The 21,073-nt window shown below is 39.9% G+C and overlaps 2 protein-coding genes across 3 annotated transcripts in view; both read right to left on the bottom strand.

Moving 5' to 3' along the window:
- The window catches only part of LOC116766788 (uncharacterized), a 44,541-nt gene extending 40,059 nt beyond the window's left edge, over nt 1-4,482 (bottom strand). The window contains exon 1 of the mRNA XM_032656886.2: nt 4,249-4,482. The gene's annotated coding sequence lies outside the window, so the exon portion shown is untranslated. The remainder of the gene's footprint in view (nt 1-4,248) is intronic.
- Nucleotides 4,483-10,152: 5,670 nt separating this feature from the next.
- Nucleotides 10,153-20,548, bottom strand: LOC116767095 (zinc finger MIZ domain-containing protein 1). 2 transcript variants are annotated; one of them, XM_061521468.1, is made up of 11 exons: nt 20,134-20,548; nt 19,537-19,678; nt 15,324-15,453; nt 14,417-15,179; nt 14,192-14,324; nt 13,900-14,110; nt 13,486-13,823; nt 13,264-13,411; nt 12,857-13,192; nt 12,499-12,690; nt 10,153-12,353 (listed from the first exon to the last, which is right to left on the bottom strand). In XM_061521468.1, the coding sequence occupies exons 3-11, from the start codon at nt 15,420-15,422 to the stop codon at nt 12,192-12,194; spliced, it is 2,382 nt and encodes a 793-aa protein (XP_061377452.1). In that variant the 5' UTR covers nt 15,423-15,453; nt 19,537-19,678; nt 20,134-20,548; the 3' UTR covers nt 10,153-12,191. The 2 variants fall into 2 exon arrangements, with proteins under 2 accessions (XP_061377452.1, XP_061377451.1); XM_061521467.1 differs by having other exon boundaries at nt 19,537-19,658.
- Nucleotides 20,549-21,073: the final 525 nt, after the last annotated feature.

Here is a 21,073-nt window from a genome sequence, read left to right as displayed (position 1 = left end):
ATTGTCCGCGTTTTTTTTTATAATATTAGGGTCAAATGTAGTTATGAATATTGTTTGTAAATTATAATGTTCGCAATACGTGATCTACCAACAGTATTGTGGGCTCCTCTACATATGACTTTGCATGTCGCTAAACAAGTTATATGGCACAACATGAGAGCCTACTTTAATGTGGTCTACATTCGTCTTTAAAAAGCTCGTTGTATTTAACATTCAGTACTATCAAAGATTACTAATGTATTCGATATTGATAGAATTAAATTAGCAGTATTAATGTTATATACACCTAGATATGTGAAATATTAAAATGCTTTCTGGGAAACCGTTAAATATCGTAGGGATGTATGAAAAATACGGTGATTAAATTTATTAGATGATAATTATCAAAGATTGGTTGAGATGCGAATGTTTTAACTTTCCAGTGTGTGATCCACTGTCGGCTCGTGTCGTGTTGTGTGATCTCCATATGTGATTTCTCTCCGCGTGTTAATCTCCGAGCGTTCAATCAAATTCACATCACAGAAAGTATATCGTTATAATTACAAGGTATACTTCATTTAGGAAATTATACCCAATTTAGCAATTTTATAAAATTATTACTCTATGTACACAGTTAGACAAACTAAACTTTAATTAACGTTTTCTCAGTCAACTTCATAATTCTATTTGCTGTCGTATTCTTAATAATATTCCTTATGTATTAATGAATGTAGTAATTTTATGTTATAGCGATTTTCCGTGTTGATCAGTCGCTATACTGAGCCCTGAGGTCAACGTCCTCACTCCTGTGAGCGGCATACGAATTGTACTATATGGAGGTTGTGTAAATGTGTAATTATGTTATATTGTACAAAATGAATAAAAAATTTACTTCATTTTAATGAATAATTGATTATTGTAGTAAAATTTTAAGGCATTTCATTGTACGCATTTATGCTTTCAATATAAATTCCTATATCGAGCTTGTTACTGTCATTATCAATCGTTTAATGTTTTGTTTCAAAGATAATTTATTATGAAAAATTATTTTTCTTAAGAACATAGGCACTGGTTTAGTTTCTCAGGATTTTAGAAAAGTAAAAAATTCGTTTTTTATATGAAAGAATAAAACGAATTTCCTTATTGTTATTATTTATAACATGTGCGACGCTTCCTGGCTTTCGTTGCCTGCTAAAATATAATTTGTCGGAGAACACGTGTACATCAATGTCAATATCTACTATTATTGTCTTTATAAGTAAACATATTAACTTAAACTATACTTGTAAGGATGTATGTCTGTCACTGCATAAGCGACCCGTCCTGATCCATCTCTATGCTTATCCCAAGTTTGCACAGCCACTATATACGCGGCGTTATCAGTTTATCATTCTTAAATCTTGGCAGACAGTATTGATGTGGGATATTGAATAAGAAACGGGAAACGCTTCGTATAACGTGTGACAATGACTCGTGCTAAGCACACTGATCAGATCTTAAACAGAGATACAGGCTTTTACTGTAATACTGCATTTACCTTTTACGTCTTCATTCTACGTATCAACTTATAGAATGATGTTCATGTAGTCTATTAGTAGTTAAAAAATATATTGAGATTGAATGGACATAAAATTTATTATATATATATATATAATATAAGTTAGTGACGTCACTAAGTGAAGAACAAGTAATATGTAAAACAATTATAATAATAACGTAAAGGAATTATACGAAAACGATAAACTTGGAACCAAGTAAAAAAAAGATAGCGATTAGAGAGAGATAGGATTGCAAAATAACATCAGATTTGTATACGAGCTTTTAAATGTTATAAGAAACAACTAGAATACTCGTATACTATAAGTTAATATGTTAGTAGTAACTGTCATCGACGTCCGCGTCGTTTCGTCTAACGGTTCCTGTGAGCCAGTCGCCGGACGACAACGGAAACAGATTACATTTAAGGAATGGACACCGGCTTAATGTTGTACATTATACTTCTAGAAATGATTTCATGTTGTATGTTATTGAAATTAATTTTTATTCCTGTATATGTTGATGATGATATAGATATATGAATAAGTTATTTTGGTTCTACTTTTTCTAGTTTTCACGTAAAGCAGATTTATAATTTCCCATCCAATATTATATGCATCATTTCCTCACAACAGCAATCTGTAGGTTAAAGTTAGTGATTGCTAATAAGTTTTTTCCGATACACGATGTGTCATCGTTGAATCACCGTACCTACTGCTTTAGGATGAGACTCTGTTAAAGGTATACTTCAACGGTAACGGTTAAGCCTTGTAAATCGATATATTCATTGATAAATTTAAACTTACACCGATTCCTTAGATATAATAATAATATTATATATAAATAATATTACACAATCCGTTATAATGATATCAGCGATGCCTATTTCGTGATTCTGTTTGTTGAGCAATCTGCTTCCATGACTATTTAATACGAACGCGTGAATAAACAGATTTAACGGAGATTGGTACTATTGGATAATGCATCACGAGTTGAAGCTCTTATTGGAGTAACGATTTTGTAACAATCAGACAAACATACACACTTATACTATAAGGTACATGTAACAAACGGACATTTCAACCTCGGGTGCTTTCATTGTGGGAATTAATTTCGTATGTACATATGTATGTTACTCAATTGTTAAGACATCACAGATTCGAGACGAAATTTCGTAAGTTTATTAAAATTCATAAAGAAACCGCAGATTAAGCATGTCACAAAAATACTATCAGACAATATTCTTTCATTTTAATCTGTTTTAATTGGACCGTTTGTGTTTTTTTTTTTTGTTATTTTTATTCATAAAGACATTACTCAAAAATATTGTATTCAAAATACTGAACCTGGTATGCTTACGAAAGCGTTTTAAGTTGAGACATCATTAATAATATGTTTGGAGATTCCACGGATCCACCGTGCCGGCGCCGGGTCCATCGCGTTGCAGGAGGAGGAACCTCAACAGGGACTTGCGACCCAGGTGTAGGATTAGGGGGGCAATATCTGACGCGTGTTAACCGTTCACCTCCACCGTCCAAGCTCCTCTTTCTACCTGACCCAATTTGAAACGAACCTACTAGGGCTGCCTTCGAACTACATTCTAAGAATGAATTGATGTTAGTTCTGGAAGGAGCCAAGTTTTAGCTGTTATACCTCATGCTCTCACTTCTGCCGTACAAATTTTGCTACGAACCTATTTCTATAACTTAAGTAAGAAATATATTCATTATAGATATAGCTTACTCATAATATTCATAGCGATCTAAGAAGCAGAATCCTAAGAACATTCGCAGCAAAAGTGGCAAAACTTTCTTTGAAATCAGATTCGAATACACTACAAAGATCTTTTACACGGAACCACAAAGCTTACTAGAGTTCTTCGCTATATTTAACAATTATTGATATCGGGCAAACATCTAATTTGTAAAACGACTCAGCGGAAATAAACCACCATTATTCATATAGTATTTTTTTTACACGTAGTTTTAGAAAAATAGGACGAAAAAGACTATGGTATTCGAGTGAGTAATACTTGGTATGGACACCTTAATGTATGTGTACATAGTAGGTAGGGAAATACAATTCTTTTTATAATTCAAAACTTAAAGCTACGTCGAACAGGTGTATGTAAAAATTACGACATTTGATTTGTGTTTTATATTGCCTGCAATCGCATAAAAAATACGTATTTTCAAAGTAATATGAAGTAATTCCCTACAAAAGAGTGCTATGGTTTACAAGACTAACAAAAAAATTACATTCAAATTAAAAACTTCTTTCACAGAGTCGGTTAAACATTCACGATTGATATTCTGAGAAACCCTTCAAACACGAACAGACTTTTAATTAGGCAATACATTAATGCTTGATAAGCTAAAGAAATACGAGTGAGGTTTATTGCTTACATTAAATAAGATTTTTTTATTTATTTGTATTAGGAAGAGATCGCTTGGCATAATATTTTATTAATTAAGAGTCGAGTAACATATTGTAAATCCTTGATAAAAGTCTTAGCAAACAAAAAGTTGTCCAGTCTTTGTCTTAGAAACTAGAATAACTTGATTAGTAGCAATTAATTGACAACTATTTGCTATAAATTGGCTCTGCGTAGTTCATATATATTCAGCAATAACTTTTATTACATAAATCGTTGAGAATAACAAATATTTTATTTGTAAATTAAATATAGAAAATACTAACTTTAGTGAATGAATAAACTTAGTTTGTTCTCACCTATATTGTTCTCAGAAAAATATTAAAGAATCACTTCCAAGTAAACAGTCAGGGGTCTATCACATGTGAATACGAACTGGCTTCTAAATCAATTCCACACTTCGATATTATAACAGTGTCACATCACATACACGAATAAACTAATTAAATATGTTTTAATTGTTTTCTAATAATATAAAGTTCGTTCGATCGTTTCGTGTCATTCAACCGGCGAGTGTCGAGTCGAGTCTTTACCTGAGCTGTCGGTCGCCGAAGTCTCCGTATGAATTCTCCAATCAACGAACATAAACGTGTGTGGGAGTGAGATAGAAACAAGACGAGCGCCAAACGTCTGTTGCACAGATATTTTTTGAATTGTAGAGATTTATATAAATATTTTATATTTCATTTGATAATAATTATTTCATAGAAAAAAAAGGTATCTTTAATAATAAAGCGATTTGAAAACAAATACATATATTACATTTTTAAGCTACAAGTGTTATTTATTGAATTATTAATATGTTAAGTCAAATATTAAAGATGCTCATATTTTGTACTTAACAAAGTTAGATTTTTTTTTTATTTTCCAACACTTACAATAATTTATTATATTTAAGATTTTATAGACACTATTTTTATTTAATTACAAAATTATTTTAATGTGGTAGTGCCATCTGATATCAACCTTAATAACCCTATGTTAAACTGCTCTCTTGTAATTAAACTTCTCTAGAAAATTATTGAATTGATAGAGTAGAAGAAACAAATTCAATTGGAATGTTTTAAGTTTCTGATGGTTATCTGCTGTTTATTTTAATTAACTAAGATCTTCATATTTGGCCTCTAGAAACAATAATGATTGTAGAGGACGATTCCTTTTAAAAAGAAAAGAACATCACCAACAATATATTCACGAGACAACGCTGTCATGTATAGCTTTGAATATTTCCAGAAGAGAATCATCTACTCCAACTGCTGTTCTAAGGTCACCGAAGCTGGATACGTAAAAAACTTATGCTGCATAGGGTTCTAGGCATCACACTTTCCACAAATTACGAGAGCTTCTCTACCCGTCATTTCGGGTTGAAGTTTGACACCACCTGCACCAGTTCATAGAATAACACGGTATGCTGATACATTAGCTAGTCCATTCAAAGAGTTTTTGAAGGTTTAGTGGTATATATATGCTGCAGGGCAGAATGGTCCAAGAAGTTTGCTTCACTGGCCTCCCAATAGTCAATAGAAAGTCCAATAAGTTGGCTAGACACCCACCAATGGCTGCCTCACCAACTGTGGATAATCCCAGGTTTGCTCCATAGTTCCGGTTAGTGACAAATGAGACACCCGGTTGTGAACACTAGGGTTGAGGATTAAGGCGTTCCTGCAGTCTCCAGATCCTTTCGGTCAGAGTACAACTTACTAATATTTCTATCAGAATTTCAATCTCTTACCTTTATACTCCTAGAAATCTCGCTTTTTCAATAAAGAGCAAGAACTTTCTGAGTCAGTCATGAGCACATGTTTAATAGTCAGGCTTTTGGTATGTTATAGGCTTTACTTTAGAGAGCTAAAGCTCGATACTTGCTTTCTCACGCGTACAGCAAGGATTTAAACAGTTAATCTACTTCTGTGTTACATTTACCATGTAGAGGTTTTAAGAAAATCGCACACACACATCTCTACTTCCCATCCGTTGGGAAAATTGTATGTCTCCAACCACCTTTAAGATAATATTCAACATGTAACTCTCAAACCTCTTCTGATTATATAATTAGTCATGGTCTTGATCCTTATTTGACTCTTCCATCGTCACATTCTTCAACTTTTGTTTGGAGATCATCAATTTTCACAAGATGCGTTACGTCGCGAGTACCGCCATGTCTAGGCACGTGCAAGATATGTTATGATCGTCGAATCTGATTTAGAAGATATTCATCATTAGTAATCAGAAAGAGAGAGAGAGATAGAAAGTCAAAGTAGTGCCTAAAATCGTTTGAAAGTAAACATCCAATTTTTGATTTCGTAGGTGTAAAATATAACAATAAATAAAAAAGAAAAACGTAAAAGAAAAATGTATTTATTTTTTACAAAAATAATAATTAAGTTAAATTCGAATGTCAATATGTAATGTGGGTTTAAAGTAGACAAAACAATTTTCATTTTGGGATATCGATTCTACTGAGACTCTACCCCCATGAACTCGATAAAGAAGCTTTACAGCTAACATTCCTGGATGTCACATAGTTTAGTCGTAGGGAAATTTAATACTTAACTTAAAAGCTACAAACAAATAACCATAACGCAAGCCTTCTTAGACTACTTCACTTAAATACTTAAAAGAGCCACAATGTGCGCCACAAGGATGTCAGGCATGGAGTCTTGAAGACAAGAAGACCAACAACATATCAACAACACTGTCTTGATGTCAATTGAATATTCTAAAATCTCAATAAAAGAATTACTTCACGTTATTATTTGCGAATCATTTTAAAAGTATCTATATATCTTAGACAATTAAGTTTAATTTATCTGAGAGTTTCTTTATAATAAAATGCTGTAATTATGTTTAATGTTTTTGCTTCTTCATTCTATCACACAAAACCAGTTAATTCCTTTCTCTTAGAGACCTGTATGTGTTCTTTACTCTTTGAGAAGCGACCTTAATCACTATACTAATACCACTAGGAAGATAACATAATTACACTTTTAAAATTGTCCTTTATGAAATTGAATGAAGACATCCACAGTGTTCCTGAGGCCTTCATCATTGGAAGTGTTATTCTATTACTACAAACTATATTTTTACTATGTAACCAATTTCAAAGACGTTACAAGACTTCCTCGACGTAAAACCAGTTACCGTTCGTATAGCAGAAATACCACTACACTAATTTTAGTACTACATATAAAACTTACATGATAACCACATTATTTTACATTTCCATTTAATAGTAATTTAAAATCGCGCTTAAAAAAATTTAAGGTAAATATATAACGACGATAAATAATATCATATGTAAAAATCATAGCTGAAGTTACGAATAAGTGTATCCGACTACTGGTTTCGTTCCTTGATATGCATGTGATTGAATTCCAGATCAATTTAGATGGCCAATATAGGGTCAACAGCGAAACCACTCCCAAAATTTAACCTGAATAATTTTGACACCGGACTAATACTCTTGTGTACCTCGTGTAAACCTACCCTTATATCTCTGTGTACCCCTTATACCTGTGTGTTCAATTTCTTAAGTAAAAATATTTGGTATTTGGTCAATAATACAGTCCACTGGCATTGTAGATTTATTGAGAAAAAAACATCGATAGGAATTTTTCTTGAATACAACCATTGCTATAAGTCATTTGATATTATTTAAAAAAATCAACCTACATAAGGAATATGTCATTGACCTTAAGATTTAGTAAATCGCACTATACATTGACAATTATAAAACGATATAAGAAAAAAAATTATTCTCGTAATCTGTTATGAATACTAAGAAAAATTGTTGAGATGCTCTTAACACAAAATGAATGTGGACATTCAAACAATTAAACTTCAGGGAGCGTAGTGCATGCTAAATGTATTAATTAAAAGAAAAAATATACAAAGAGCAATCATTTATATTCTTGAGGAAAATTAATTCTTAATTTTAAAACATGATTATTAGTATAAAATGTTTTCCTACACATTATTTAGCATTAGATCCACACACTCATTAAGTTTATTTAAAATGGAAGTCTTATCACCAACTGTTTTATCTCTAGGTACCGCAACCAATCAGTATCGTGTGTTATGGTAACATTATTAAGCTAATGTCAAGACTGTTCAATGTCGAGTGGTCGCCAAATGTCACAATAGTGTTGTACTATTATTATTCATATTAAAATTTATAGTTGTTTTCTGAAAGTCGTTTGCAGACATTTAAAGCAGAATCAGCCACACTAAAGTAATAACCTAAATAACAGAGCATTTAGTGAAAAAATAAAGATATATTTTAATATATTTTGAGGTCAATGCATCTTAGAAAGGTCAATGATTTTCTACATATTCGTCTCAAAGTTAAAAGACAAATACGTCCTCAATAATAAAATCTTATTTTTGTTTCCTAGTTATGCCATGATGTTTGAATGATTTGTGGAAACCAACAACTTTCAGTATTGTAGTAAGTTCAGGGGATATTACAGACACAACATCTAAAACTAATTAGCATATATGTTTATTACTTCATTTCTACTTTTTTATACTACCAAATGTTTATAGCACCATTGTAAATATTTTTTTCTGATATACGACGTCACTATGAATTAATCTACAGTGCACCTGCAGTGGTAGCACTTGTGTTATCTGTAAATGAGAGAAGCTTAGGAAATATTCTTATGTATACGTATATATAAGTATGACATCAGTCATCACACTTATACTATACTGTCTCTCAGTTGCCTTATAAATGGCAATGCGCACAAAACTAAAGCTGAGATCGAAACGATTCAGGAAGAACGAACAAATAACTTCACACGAGTTAAATTAAAAATAACTATATCTTAGCTTCCAATGCTGCAATAAAATGCGTCATAAATATTACTTTTCACTGCTCTCTAAATAAGTTCTCCTGTCGGCCGTTCTGGAACGGCGATGCAAATAGGTTAGAATAATAATTAAAAAATACATCTATTTATATAATTCTGCATATTGGTTTGGTCCGTTTTTTTCAAGGGGTTACTGGTTTATATATTTTTTTGAAAACTTAAACCTCAACCCCTATTAATTAGCATATGACATTATGAGACGAAACCTCTTAGCATTCAGCGGATTCACCGTGCGGATGTCAGGACCATCGCGTTGCAGGGAGAGGATCTTCAACAGTGCCTGGGACTTGCGACCCAGGTGTAGGTTTAAGGGGCCCCTGTCTAACGTGCATTAAAAGCTCACCTCCACTGTCCAAGCTCCTCTCCCTACCTAACCAAATTTGAAAAGAACTTACTAGGGCTGCCTTCGAAGAACGTTCCAAGAATGAATTGATGTGAATTCTGGACACGCCCAAGTCTTTTAGTAGGTTGTAGAGAGATTTAGCAGTTATACCTCTCGCTCCCACTTCTACCGCGTATAAATCCACGACGAACCTATTTCGAGTGAGTTCGTTTGTGAGCTCGTAATATTTGTTGACCTTGATGGTATGGTCTTTGGGGATGTTGGTTTCCCAAGGAACCGTAAGCTCTATCATCACAGCGTGCTTTAAAATTCTAGAATACATAAATATGTCTGGTCTGGAGGCCGATGCACAAATATCCTCAGGGATTGTGTATTGTTTTTCATACGTAGGTATCCATCATTACAATCCAATATATTTTATATCGAATTAATAATAGTAAAGTTGCAAAGTTCGTCCATTTGCAAGAGCGTATCTTTTAATACAAGGGCACAGGCATTCAATTGTCTCTGATTATTTCAAAAAATCGTATATTGAATGTACAAATAACGACTAATGAGTAAAACTAAAGTTAGAAATCTTTTTGCTGATTTGAATAAAAAAAACGTCAAATCAAATAGACATATAGTAATACGCTTAACTACCATGATGTACTATCGTCACACTACACACGGAGAGTTTACAGTTTTCCGTTTATAAATCTTCGAACAGTATTATCGTAGGTTATAGTATGAGTAACGGCAAACGTTTCGTGAGGAGTGTGACGACAGAAACCTCTGCTAATTACTATGTTGTATTGTGAAAATATTTTTCATAGATTACCACAAACACATCAAGGGTTCATGGACACAAAACCTGTATGATATGTACAATGTCTCTGTAGATATAAGTTTTTGTTTCGTAGTATCGAGCAGTGTCACAACTCACCTCAATACTAACCCTCCAACATTCACATAGCTCGTGAAACAAATCCGAAAATAAAAGTCATTGCTTAATATTTTTTTAGATTCATTTTATTTTCAATAACATAAAAATGTTATGTGTTTTTTTTTTCCCATTTTATACATTTTGAAATTAATTTCATCAACCAGATTATTAAAATGTTTTAAATTGAAGTTATTCTACGGTAGGTTCAGCCGGTTCCTTAACTCCTCTCTCATTCACTTATTTCCAAATGCTCCTCGTGTCGCAGTCCACATCGGTTCCGTACAATGCTCAACAAAACATCTCGTAACGTGCCACTCTATTGGATGAATCCTTTGCCTCGATTCTTGTCTTCGGCGTACGTGATATGCTACTATATTTTTTATTATATTTAAATTTTATAAAAACAAACGTCGTTTACCCTACGGAGGTAAAATTGTAGAAAATTTTTTATTAATTGGTCTCACAAAAATCGACGTGATTCATCCAAAGGCGACAATCTACCATAAATAGCACTAGCTAAGTGGAATTGAAGGTCCCTTAAAAGTATGTATTTTAAAGTTAAAAAGCCGTGGTCAACTAGACCCGGGACTCCGCGACGCTCTTCCCTACGTGGAGTAATTGACCACCGCCTCGTACAAAGCTAACATGTTACCGTCTCCGTAACAGTCGACTAACACTAAGGACGCGTCCACGCAGCAAGTGAACGTTAACAAAACATTATATTTTTTACAAAAAGTTAGTGAAGAGATTACATACAGTCCATCAACGGATCATCGATTGAAGCGATGCTTAACTCGAGTGACTCAGACGGACGGCCCCGCGAGGTCAGATCGCGGGAACATTAAATATGCCACAGCACGTGGCGACCGCCGGCTGTGCTCTACAAGGCGTCGAAGGACTGTCTGACGGGAACTTAATTCCATTTAGGTTCATCGGAAGCGTTGATGTTCGGCTTCGTGCAGGTCTGTGGAACAGCTAACTCCGTCACAGAAACCCGAAGAAAGAAAACCGTTCATTTGAAAATACGTGAAACAAGATGTCGTCAATGCGATGCTCATCGCGGTGTTCGCGCGAGGTATCAACAATCCGTATAAACTATGATTTAAACAACTAGTGATAATAATCTGAAGCTATCGTTATTGCTCTGGTTGGGTCGCGGGCGGCGAGACTAGCGGCGAACGGTCAGGATGAGCACACATTGAGAGAGACTACTGATATACAAACAACCTGGAATTTATGTATGAGAGCGCGCGGAGTGCGGCCTCGTGTGCTGGGTGGTGGCTGTATGTGATGGCCGTGTTGATGTCACGCTATTATTTCTTTAATAAATTTCACTAGAAACGGTGACGCGAGCCCGCGCCGCACTCCGCGCCTGCGTCGGCTGGCGTTCGTAACTTCTATGTACATGTAAAACCATGTGTAGATTTTAATTTAGTAATAGGTACTACGCTAAGACTGGCCGTCGTATAAGTATCTGCCATGTTTTCCTAGTTATAACTAGATCATATAATATACTTAGCTAGATTCTTATTTACAAATAATACAGTTCATTAATCTTTTTTTATAGAAATCAAAATATATTTGTATCATTCTTCGTTTCACATAACGCAAAATAATTTAACAGAGGTCGCGTTCGCGCACACGCCTCGTCCGCTCGGACGGCGAGTCCGTGGGACGACCCGTTGCCGACGTATCACCCCAGAAGCGAGTCATCTATATCTTACGATTTAAAAATGCAGAACTTGCGAAGACGTCGAGGAATATTAAACATTATTAGGCAATTGAACGATATAGTTCACTCGCTTTAATAGGAACTATAAGATCCGCCCCCCCCGCGGACCCCGGCGACCCCGCCGACCTCTATATGTACAGGCGGCCGCGACTCGCGGTCGTAACAAATATCAATAAAATAAACTCTCTCATTATTTACAATCGGCAGCCGCACACGGGCCGCGGACACGGGACGGTCGGTGTCCAACCCGCGTCCGCGTGTGAGCGCGCGTGCGGCCGACATTAACTATATATAACATTAAAAGGCCGCGTTGCATCAACGTGGTGGCGGAGGAACTAAGCTAGTATCACAATCGTGCCGCGGGCGGCGGCTCACTCGAACAGAGCGAGGAGGTCGTCGGAGGACGGCGCGCGCGGCGCCAGGCTGCCCGCGGACGACGACGACGACGGCGGAGTGGCCAGCAGCTCGCCCAGCGCCGGCGCCTCCAGGTACGACAGCAGCTCCATGGGGTCCACGCTGGTCTCCGGCAACAGCTGGGGGCACACACGCACCATACATACCACCGAAGTAATGAGGACGTAAACCCGTGCTATGGGTATTATATCAAAGGCAAGACTCAGTGGTCCTAAGGTCATTCTAGTCTCGTATACTGTATAAGGCACGGTGGCTGAGACTCACATTCAAGTTGTCGGTGCCCTCTCCGTCGATGACCGCTGCGGGGTCGAAGTTCAGGTCGGCCGGGATGTCGACGTCCGTGAGGGGGTGCCGGTCCACCGAGGGGGGCCCCGTGTGACTGGAGCCCGGGGTCGCTCCTCCGCCCGGGGTGTGAGCGGACCCCGGCGTGTGGGGGGTGTGGGGTGTGTGGGGCATCTGTTACAATAATTAAACATATAGTCTAAGGCTGTGAGGACGATAACCAGATATCGATCGTCGATAGGAATTTAAACATATCAGCAATTCAAAGTTCACTCATTGTGTGTTTAGCTGGCTATAGGCAGCAAGCGACCCTCGCATCAACAAGTCACGTGTCTCCTACCTGTTCGTTGAGGGTCTTCTCCATGGCGTTCAAGGGGTCGAGCGAGTTAACGCTGTCGTTGAGGTGTGCGAGCGGTCCGTTGCCGGCGAACTCGTTGCTGTTGGGTCCGCTGTTGATGCCGAAGTCGTAGTTGTTGTTGCTGGAGCCCGAGTTCCTGTTCTGTCCTCCCTGGTTGTATGAGATCATGGACCCGCTGGCGATGGTGTTCATGTCGGGCGGCAGGTAGGGCGACAGAGCCTGGGTCATGTCCCAGTTGTTCATGGTGGGCATGTTCATGGAGCCCGGGGACACCGCTTTGCTTCTCTTCCCACTGTTGTCGTTGCTGTCGTCTTCTTGCTGCAATTCAAACCGTAGTTAATATCGGAAACGGGAAAACGTTACACGCGCCGTGTGGAGTCACCGCGTACCTTGATGCCGGGGTTGGCGGATATCTTGGTAGCTTTCCAGTTGGCCCCGCTGTCGATGGTCACTTCGTCGACGTCAGACGTGTTCAAGGTGTTCAGGATGCCCCACATGTACTGATCCACTTCTAACCCTTCCAGCTGAGCTGGCTTACTGTAGATTGATATTATCGTTAATATAACTGCGCGTGTTTCATATGTAACGAACAAGCGGCGTCGGACACTTACTTGCAGACCGGACATCGCCACGAGCCCCTCTCGCAGTTTAGTTGCAGATACGACTCTAAGTCGAAGCACTGTATGTGTTTACACTCGTGGCCCCGGGCCGGGAGGGTGATCTTCTTGAAGGTTATCGGACATTTCAACGACACTTTAAGCGCCGTCTGTTCCACGCCGTCCCTGTCGCTGGGCGCGCTCGAGCTGTTGTTCTGAGCCGGCGACTGGTTGAAGTTCATCTTGATCTTAGCGATACAGTGGTCGGCCGTCAGCAGCCGCTTCCTCAGCAATCCTTGCAGCACGCTCCTCACACTCGGCCGGTGGACTAATTGTAATACGAAGAGGTGCGACTGGAAGCAACATTGACATGGTTAGTTTCAACTCTATCATTCTGCTCGTGCTCGTAGTTCGCGAGTGGTAACTTACACAGCAGCAGGCGGAGACGGTGATCTGTATGGTGTTCCGCCCGGGCTGGCAGACCTCCTTCAGGTACAGCGGTTTGTGTGACGTCTTGTTCTCTCCTCGGTCGATGACGAGCGGCGTGGCGTTCACGGACACCTGCACGCTCGCCGGCCAGTTGGTGTTCATCTGTCTGTCTTCGTGATGAAAGCACTTGAGCTGCAGCTCCAGATCAGATCTGGTAAGAAATGTCATTAAAGTTAGTATTTTGTATTGGGACATTTTAAACAGGTTCCGTGTACTCGATCTCGATATTCACCTCCATATTAATGTTGAATGTACCGTAGGCTTTAATTGGAATACGTGATTGCTAACTGCTAAATTATGTTCTAATCTAAAAGGTGGTAATATGATACCATCTCTTACGGGGAATGTTAACCGGAGCTCGTCATCTGGAATCAGAGAATGATCACTGTTAGAAACATTTACAATAGAATATACATTAGCGGGAAGTGTATACATTTCTCAAGAGTTATTGACTTACTCTGCATGCCCATCGGTGGTTTGAGCTCGTTAAAGTGAGGTTTGACGTCAGCGTTGGGGCTGATGTAGGGCGGCATACTACTGGCCGGCGTCAGAGGAGGCGTCGGGTTACCGGGGACCGGACTGTGCTGGTAGCTCATGTTAGATCTCATGGCCACTTCCTGCGCGAACTGTCCGCCGTACTGCGCTCCATACTGGCCGTTACCGGCCTGATGCTGTGGGAATTGATTAGGAACTCCTCCGTTAAAATACTGTCCCTGGTTAGAGTACGGCGGAGTCGATTGTCTCATGGTGCCTCTCATACCCGATCCGAAGTTCCCACTGGCTCCGAGCGGCTGCTGCGGCGGATACTGACTCTGGAAGCCCGGCCGTCCGCCGTAACCCGTCTGGTACTGGGCGGGAGCCGGGCCGAAGCCGGGTTGGCCGCCCATGTATTGGGTCTTTCGGGAACCCATAATCATCGTCCCCGAGGGGTATGGCGTGTGCCGCCTCTGATACCCCGGGCCCATCTTCGCGGAGTTCCCCATCTGCCCCGGTCCCATCTGAGAGGAGATCATATTCGCGTGCATCCCCATGTTGGCCATCTGAGCCATGGGGTTCATGCCGGTCATGGCGTTCCCCATCTGTCCCATGCCGGTCATTCCGTTCATCCCGCCGTTGCCACCCATCCCCATTCCCGTCATCGCGGGATTGTGGCTGCGTTGTTGACCGTAGCCATTCATCGCACTGTACTGGGGATTTCCCATCGTCATGTTGTTTTGCATCTGGAATGTGGAAATTTTATGTTGATATTAGGGTTTTCGTAAATTTAGATTACCGATTGCTGGGGTTGCTAGTAATCTGAGTGTGATGTTGGAAGGAAGTTGTACTAAACATTTGTAGAGGTGCGTCTTCTGGCCTCTGGTTACCTGTGAGAAGGGCTGCGAGTCCTGCATCGCGGCCGTGGTGGCCGCGGCGACCATCGCGGCGGTGGCGCCGAACTGCGCGTTCTCGCCTCCGCCGCTCATCGCGCCCGCTCCGCCGGGGCACCCATAGCCGCTGTACCAATAAACACACATTACTACTGGACACCTCCAAGACCTGGCCGACATATGTTATGTTTATAAACCTCCGCCTTGGTCTTTACTGTGCGGGTTCCTTTCGCCGCATCGAAACTAATCATGTAATGAAAATCATATAGAAATATAGTTTATCATAGTTTACTGTATTTATAATTCTCGTTTGTTATTTGCGTCTGAAAAGTGATTGTTATTTTTATGACCGTCGGTGGTTCGTGCTAAAACGATTTCACCGATTATGCAAAATAAATTCTCGTTAAGTTTGTTTCACGTAGGACCAGCGACTAGTTTCTATTATATCAAGAGCGGCCTCGCCTCGCAAACTATTACATTTAACATTCATCACGTTAACGCATCGATTAATAACGTACCTACTCGGATTCGATATTCGACTTAAATTTTATCAGCGCAAGATCTTCTTTTATGTGTACAGAGATTTTATTATTTTATGAACAATGAGAGAAAAAAATCAATATGGTCGTAGCATAAAGAGCGAGGCGTTGTTACCCCTGTGTTTCACTCGGGATGTGTTTCATTTTTTGTGTGGCGCCGGAGTGGGAGAACGTTTCATGTGAACTGCTTTTGGGGCGAATTCCCGAGCCCTGAGCCTCCCCGGAGCCCTTCCTAATAATTCCCATTCGACAAATGGCCGACAAACACTCGCACGGGTTCATTGTTACTCGCGCTCCTGTAGTAGTGCAACAATGTGGACTATTGTGATTCCGTCTATTTTTTTATGAATACAAACTCACACAAAAACAATATGGGAACTAATTTTGTTTGTTAGCTTGCTGACAGATGTAGGGCCCAAAACAGAAATTATACTCAAAAAACAATTGACTCATTACAAATCATTATTTCTAAATAAAACCGCTGCGGATCCGACGCTTCGATTAGTTTACATAAGTTATAACTTTGATATCGGATTGGCACTTAAGTATTGTTGTAAATAAATAGCTTAACAGATACTTAGTGCCGTCGGCAGCCAATAAACATGCGAGTCAACAGCGCTCATCGCATCTCATCTCGACACAATACATCCACACTGCAGATGATTTACAAGGGTCCTTCCTTAGGTAAACTCGAGCCGAGCTACACGTCTTTTTATAGATACGTCTGAGACTTTTTCCTTTTGCCGAACAGAACTCGACCGACAAAAAATCAAAAGTGTTCTGCATCCTGATAGTTTTTTTCGTACGAAGGTACCACATCCGAATAATCACTTACGCTCTGCTCAAAATATTTGGGGTCTTGAAAGGGAACGGTCGGTTTTGGCATTTCTTTTGATCATTTTCGTGGAATATTTTTTTACAGAACACCTCATCGAGTACCGACATACTGATACTCCGTCATTGTCTTAAGTTCGACCGCTGACTTTCTAAATATATTTATATGGCTACGACTGTTTTTTATTGGACGTGTTAATTTATTTCGAAATCCAAACAGTTCACCGCCGCCGCCTGCAACCGTTCGTGATCCAGAATCTTTGATCTTCCTGAGCGGGTAAGGGCCAGTGTTTAGTGTGATATAAATCAATTTGTGAATGACTATGATTCTATTCCGAGAGGCTGGAAGGTGTTTGGCATACTATTGAGAGATGGGCGAGTAACGTGTAGGTATTTTGATACATAGGCTGCAGTTAATTTTAGATTGTTGCGCAGACGTGGTGAATTCTTAGCTAATTGGCACTAGTGACAATCACGTGCTAGATCGATATCTTAAAAATTACTCCGTTTTATTTAATAAAGAATCTGAAACATCAGAGGTTTTTAACTACCGGTTAGCATCGACCGTGAAGTATATGACAACACGTAACGACACTTCGTCGCTTGTCAACAGATTGTGTTCGATGTACGATACGATATTAAATAAGGTATTAATAATTACGAGCCTCGTATAGATGACAATCGCGTGAAGCCGTGTTCACCCCCGGTGAGTCGACAGTTGGTCGCCCTCATTAAAACGCCACTTCAAATTGTGGCTCGGCTCGCGCAGCGCCGCCATAATACTAGTGACGTTACAACAGATACGAACAGTTTCAACCTTTTTATATCGAACGTGTCGGTGTAAATAAGGACACTGAAGTCTTGCTTCCGGAGAGACTATCATGGGAAGTATAAAATGTCTCGTGGGCGCTGTTCGCTCATATACTGTTTGGAAGCTTTAATTGAAATCCGCTCCTAGTGCGAGCGGCTCGATGTCAACGCCATATCAATATATCAATAAATCGATTATTTTTTGTTTGCGAAAACCAAGCGAGTTCCGATAGCGATGTTTAACGTGACTATTGTCGTATGTCGTATCTTAGTGTCGATGACGGCAGGCTATATGCGAATTGTTTTCTATGTTGTAGTCGTTGACGCGAATAGTTATATTAGAGTCGGTCTGATCGATTTTTATCTCATTGTTGTCAATTGACGGTCGGGTCGGGAGAGCGAATGAATCATGCTTCAAGGAGCAAATTCCGGGGGTTAGGATGGAGGCGACCTTCTGGGGAGACACACAATGAACGGGAAGGGTGGCCGGTCGCTTAGGGTAAGTGGGCTCGCAGCGCGCAGCCCGCTCACTTCTAACATTCTTTACTACACTGCAATCATTGTTTGTTTTCATGTTTGGATTAATTCGCACGTTGATCACTTTGAACCGGTTCAATTACAGTATGTCTCCTCTTATAATAAGTGACTGACGCATGTTAATTTAATAGTTATAGAGTTCTTAAACCATGAAGCGAAGTCAGATCTTAGAGCCTGTGTTCCGCACCGTCCGCCCCCGGTACAGTCGGACGCTCGTTAGTTTCCCACGGTTACTTAACTGTATTTAGTTATTATTAATACATGATTGTCACCAATACTTCTGACTAAATACCAACAACTATTATTATTAGAAAGTTCCTTAGCTTTTAGTCGATCTGTTATGCGCTATACTTATGCCCTCGATTAAGACCGTAGCATTATCCGTTGTTACTTTTAGAGTAATAAAATTTGTATTTTTTAAGCCAAAAAAAAAAGTTGCCAGAATTAAAAATAATAATGGGAAGCGGTCCGTTGAATGCTTAACGGCTCTCTGTAGCAACTAAATTTTTTATAAAGTAAATCGTTCGATCCGTTTCCATCGGTTACATAAAAATGATAACCGATATGTAAAGGCAGTAAAATTGTTTTAATGAGCCTTCAACTATTCGATGCGCTCAGTGTGTTAATGTATTGTTTGTTTGTGTTTATTGTAAGAGCTAAAGTGCAGTCACCGCTTGCATTCCCAGCGCGCGTCTGTGTGAGTGAGCCGCTACGCGAGTGTGCGTGCGCGGCTGTGTGTGTGTGCGCGCGCTCTCTGCGCGTGTGTGTGTTATTTGTGCGTGTGTGTGTGCAGGGTGCCGAAAGCGTTTGTGCGTGTGAATGAAGCACATTTTCATTTCTTTCATTATAATTGCAGCGATGTGCATAGCGCTTCACGTCGTTACATTTTGTATTGTTTAAGGAACTCTTAGATTACTATTAGAGGATCTAAATTAAATTAGATTACGCTTTAATATAAAACAATTAATTTATGATATTTACTCTTTTTAACTTTCATATTTGTTTTATTTTCTCGAGCTATTACATTCGTGTAACACGTTATTATCGATAAGACAAAAACAGACTCCGGTTTTAGTCGAAATGTAAACAAACTTGTTCCGGATAAGATAGTACTAAGATGGAACCGTCTCCATCTCGTTCATAGTGACAGCAACACCTTGAACATCTGTAATCGCTCTATTGATACCCGTTATTTGCAGACCGTGTTTATTTACGTGTACGTGACTATGAACGTAGCGCGAAATTAATATTTACGAAGGTTCAAATCGATTATCATTATAAGATACGTAAAATGAAACAGAAGAGTTTTCATAGAGGTCACCTGTCAGATAATCTAATCAATAAACAGATTAAAAAAAACCGCGTACTTGACATATATAATGCTAGTGTTCTGTCGATTCACTCATTATACACAAGGCTGAAAGTTTTCTCTCGTCCGTCGTTGAATGTCGACGTATCGTCGGTGGTTGGAGGCAGTGTACTGTACTTACCTTGGCGCGTTTCCTCTGTGTCCTATGTTATGTTGGTGATGTCTGTCAGAGTAACCGTAGCCCTGTCCCGGGTAGCCAGTCGTGTTAGCCGTGTACGCCGTCCTGTCGTCTGAACGCACCCCCTGAAACACGATGCATGTCTCTGTCATCAGGATCGCCGAGAACAAAAAATATTTTGTTACTTTTTGTTCATTCTATTCGCTCTTAGTTGTGTCCGCAGATTGTTTGTGCTTCGTTTTCAGACTGAAGTCGTAACGTCAACAACAGTCAACATCCGAAACGTTCATCGTGGCGCGTCCACCAAATAATAAGTCGCGAATTTTACTTCTAGAACTAATACACTCACAAATTGTAACTTTTAATATTTTTTGCTAAATAAGAATATTTTTCTTTTATGTCTTTCGTTATCTTTTTTCCATCTACGATGAACGTTTCGAACTTTGCCATTTCTCTTCAATCAGCTGTACCAAATCTCATCGTAGTAAATTATTACAATGGCCTTTTTTATTTATTTTTTGATGAAATTAATTCAATCAGTTTTTGTTCATATTCAAGATGCAAATTTTTTTCTGTTCACACTGTTTTTATTTTACACACCTCGGTAACTAACACAAATCCACTCTGTAAACTCGATAAGTCACTGGCATTTATTTTGTCGCAAAATCCACACTCTAAATCACCGTGAAAAAAATCCAAATGGTAACACTAAGCAATCCTTCGTGTATTAGGAAGTGCACTGTTTCGTTCTCAATATCGAATCGTCACCACACCATCAATCCAACCGTAACATCCAAATCCAACGTGTAATGTGGCACACGATCCACGATCCGCGCTCGTCACTACGGATCCCGTAATTGCTAATAATCGTTATCGTTCACAAACGAGCCCGACAGTCGACAGTCGACTTCAACATGACAGACGTGCAGCGCGAGTGCCGACGGCGACATCACTACGGTCCACCGTCCGGCGACCGCTCCAACCACCGTCAAAGGTAACACTGGCTGGCGGCTGGCGGCCGGCGGCTGGCGGCTGGCGGACCTCTCCCCCCTCCCTTCCCCCAACCGCCCCGCGCGGCGTTGCCAGCTCGCCGCGATAAAGTGGCGCACCCCCGCTCGCACCCCTCCTCCACCCCGCCCGCCACCGCCGCCGCTCCTCGCTCGCCCTCCGTACGACCACGTCGCGGCATTCGGCCCTCGGCGGTGCTCGGGTCTTGTCGTCCCGTTACCGCTCGCTCCGTACCCCCTTCCCCTCTCCCGCCACGCTCGCTCGCTCAACATTTCGTTTCACGTAACGGTGTTCAATCGAGCGCGGGCCGCGGCGCGGAGACTATGACGGTCGCAGTCATCTCATGGAATGTTATTTACGATGCGACCGTTTTCATTTCTGTTCGCACTCGATCTGAATTATATGATATCATATGTATATGACCTATGTATGGCATGTATTCTAGGCATATAGTACGTTCGCCGTATGTATTCTCCTGAACTCCTCGCGGCCGCTCCGTCCGCGCCGAGCGGCCGCCTCAGTGCGACTGCGT

This window comes from Danaus plexippus, chromosome 10 (genome assembly GCF_018135715.1).
Source record: "Danaus plexippus chromosome 10, MEX_DaPlex, whole genome shotgun sequence".
Classification (NCBI taxonomy): domain Eukaryota; kingdom Metazoa; phylum Arthropoda; class Insecta; order Lepidoptera; family Nymphalidae; genus Danaus; species Danaus plexippus.
Note: the sequence above shows the minus strand (reverse complement) of the source record. Positions and strands in the feature narration are given on the sequence as shown.

Coding starts and splice junctions, on each gene's coding strand:
- LOC116767095 (XM_061521468.1), bottom strand. CDS start 15,422: ATGAGCGGCGGAGGCGAGAACGCGCAGTTCGGCGCCACCGCCGCGATG. Junction 13,824..13,899: donor CCGTCTCCGCCTGCTGCTGT/GTAAGTTACCAC, acceptor TGTTGCTTCCAG/TCGCACCTCTTCGTATTACA. Junction 12,691..12,856: donor AGAAGACCCTCAACGAACAG/GTAGGAGACACG, acceptor TTATTGTAACAG/ATGCCCCACACACCCCACAC.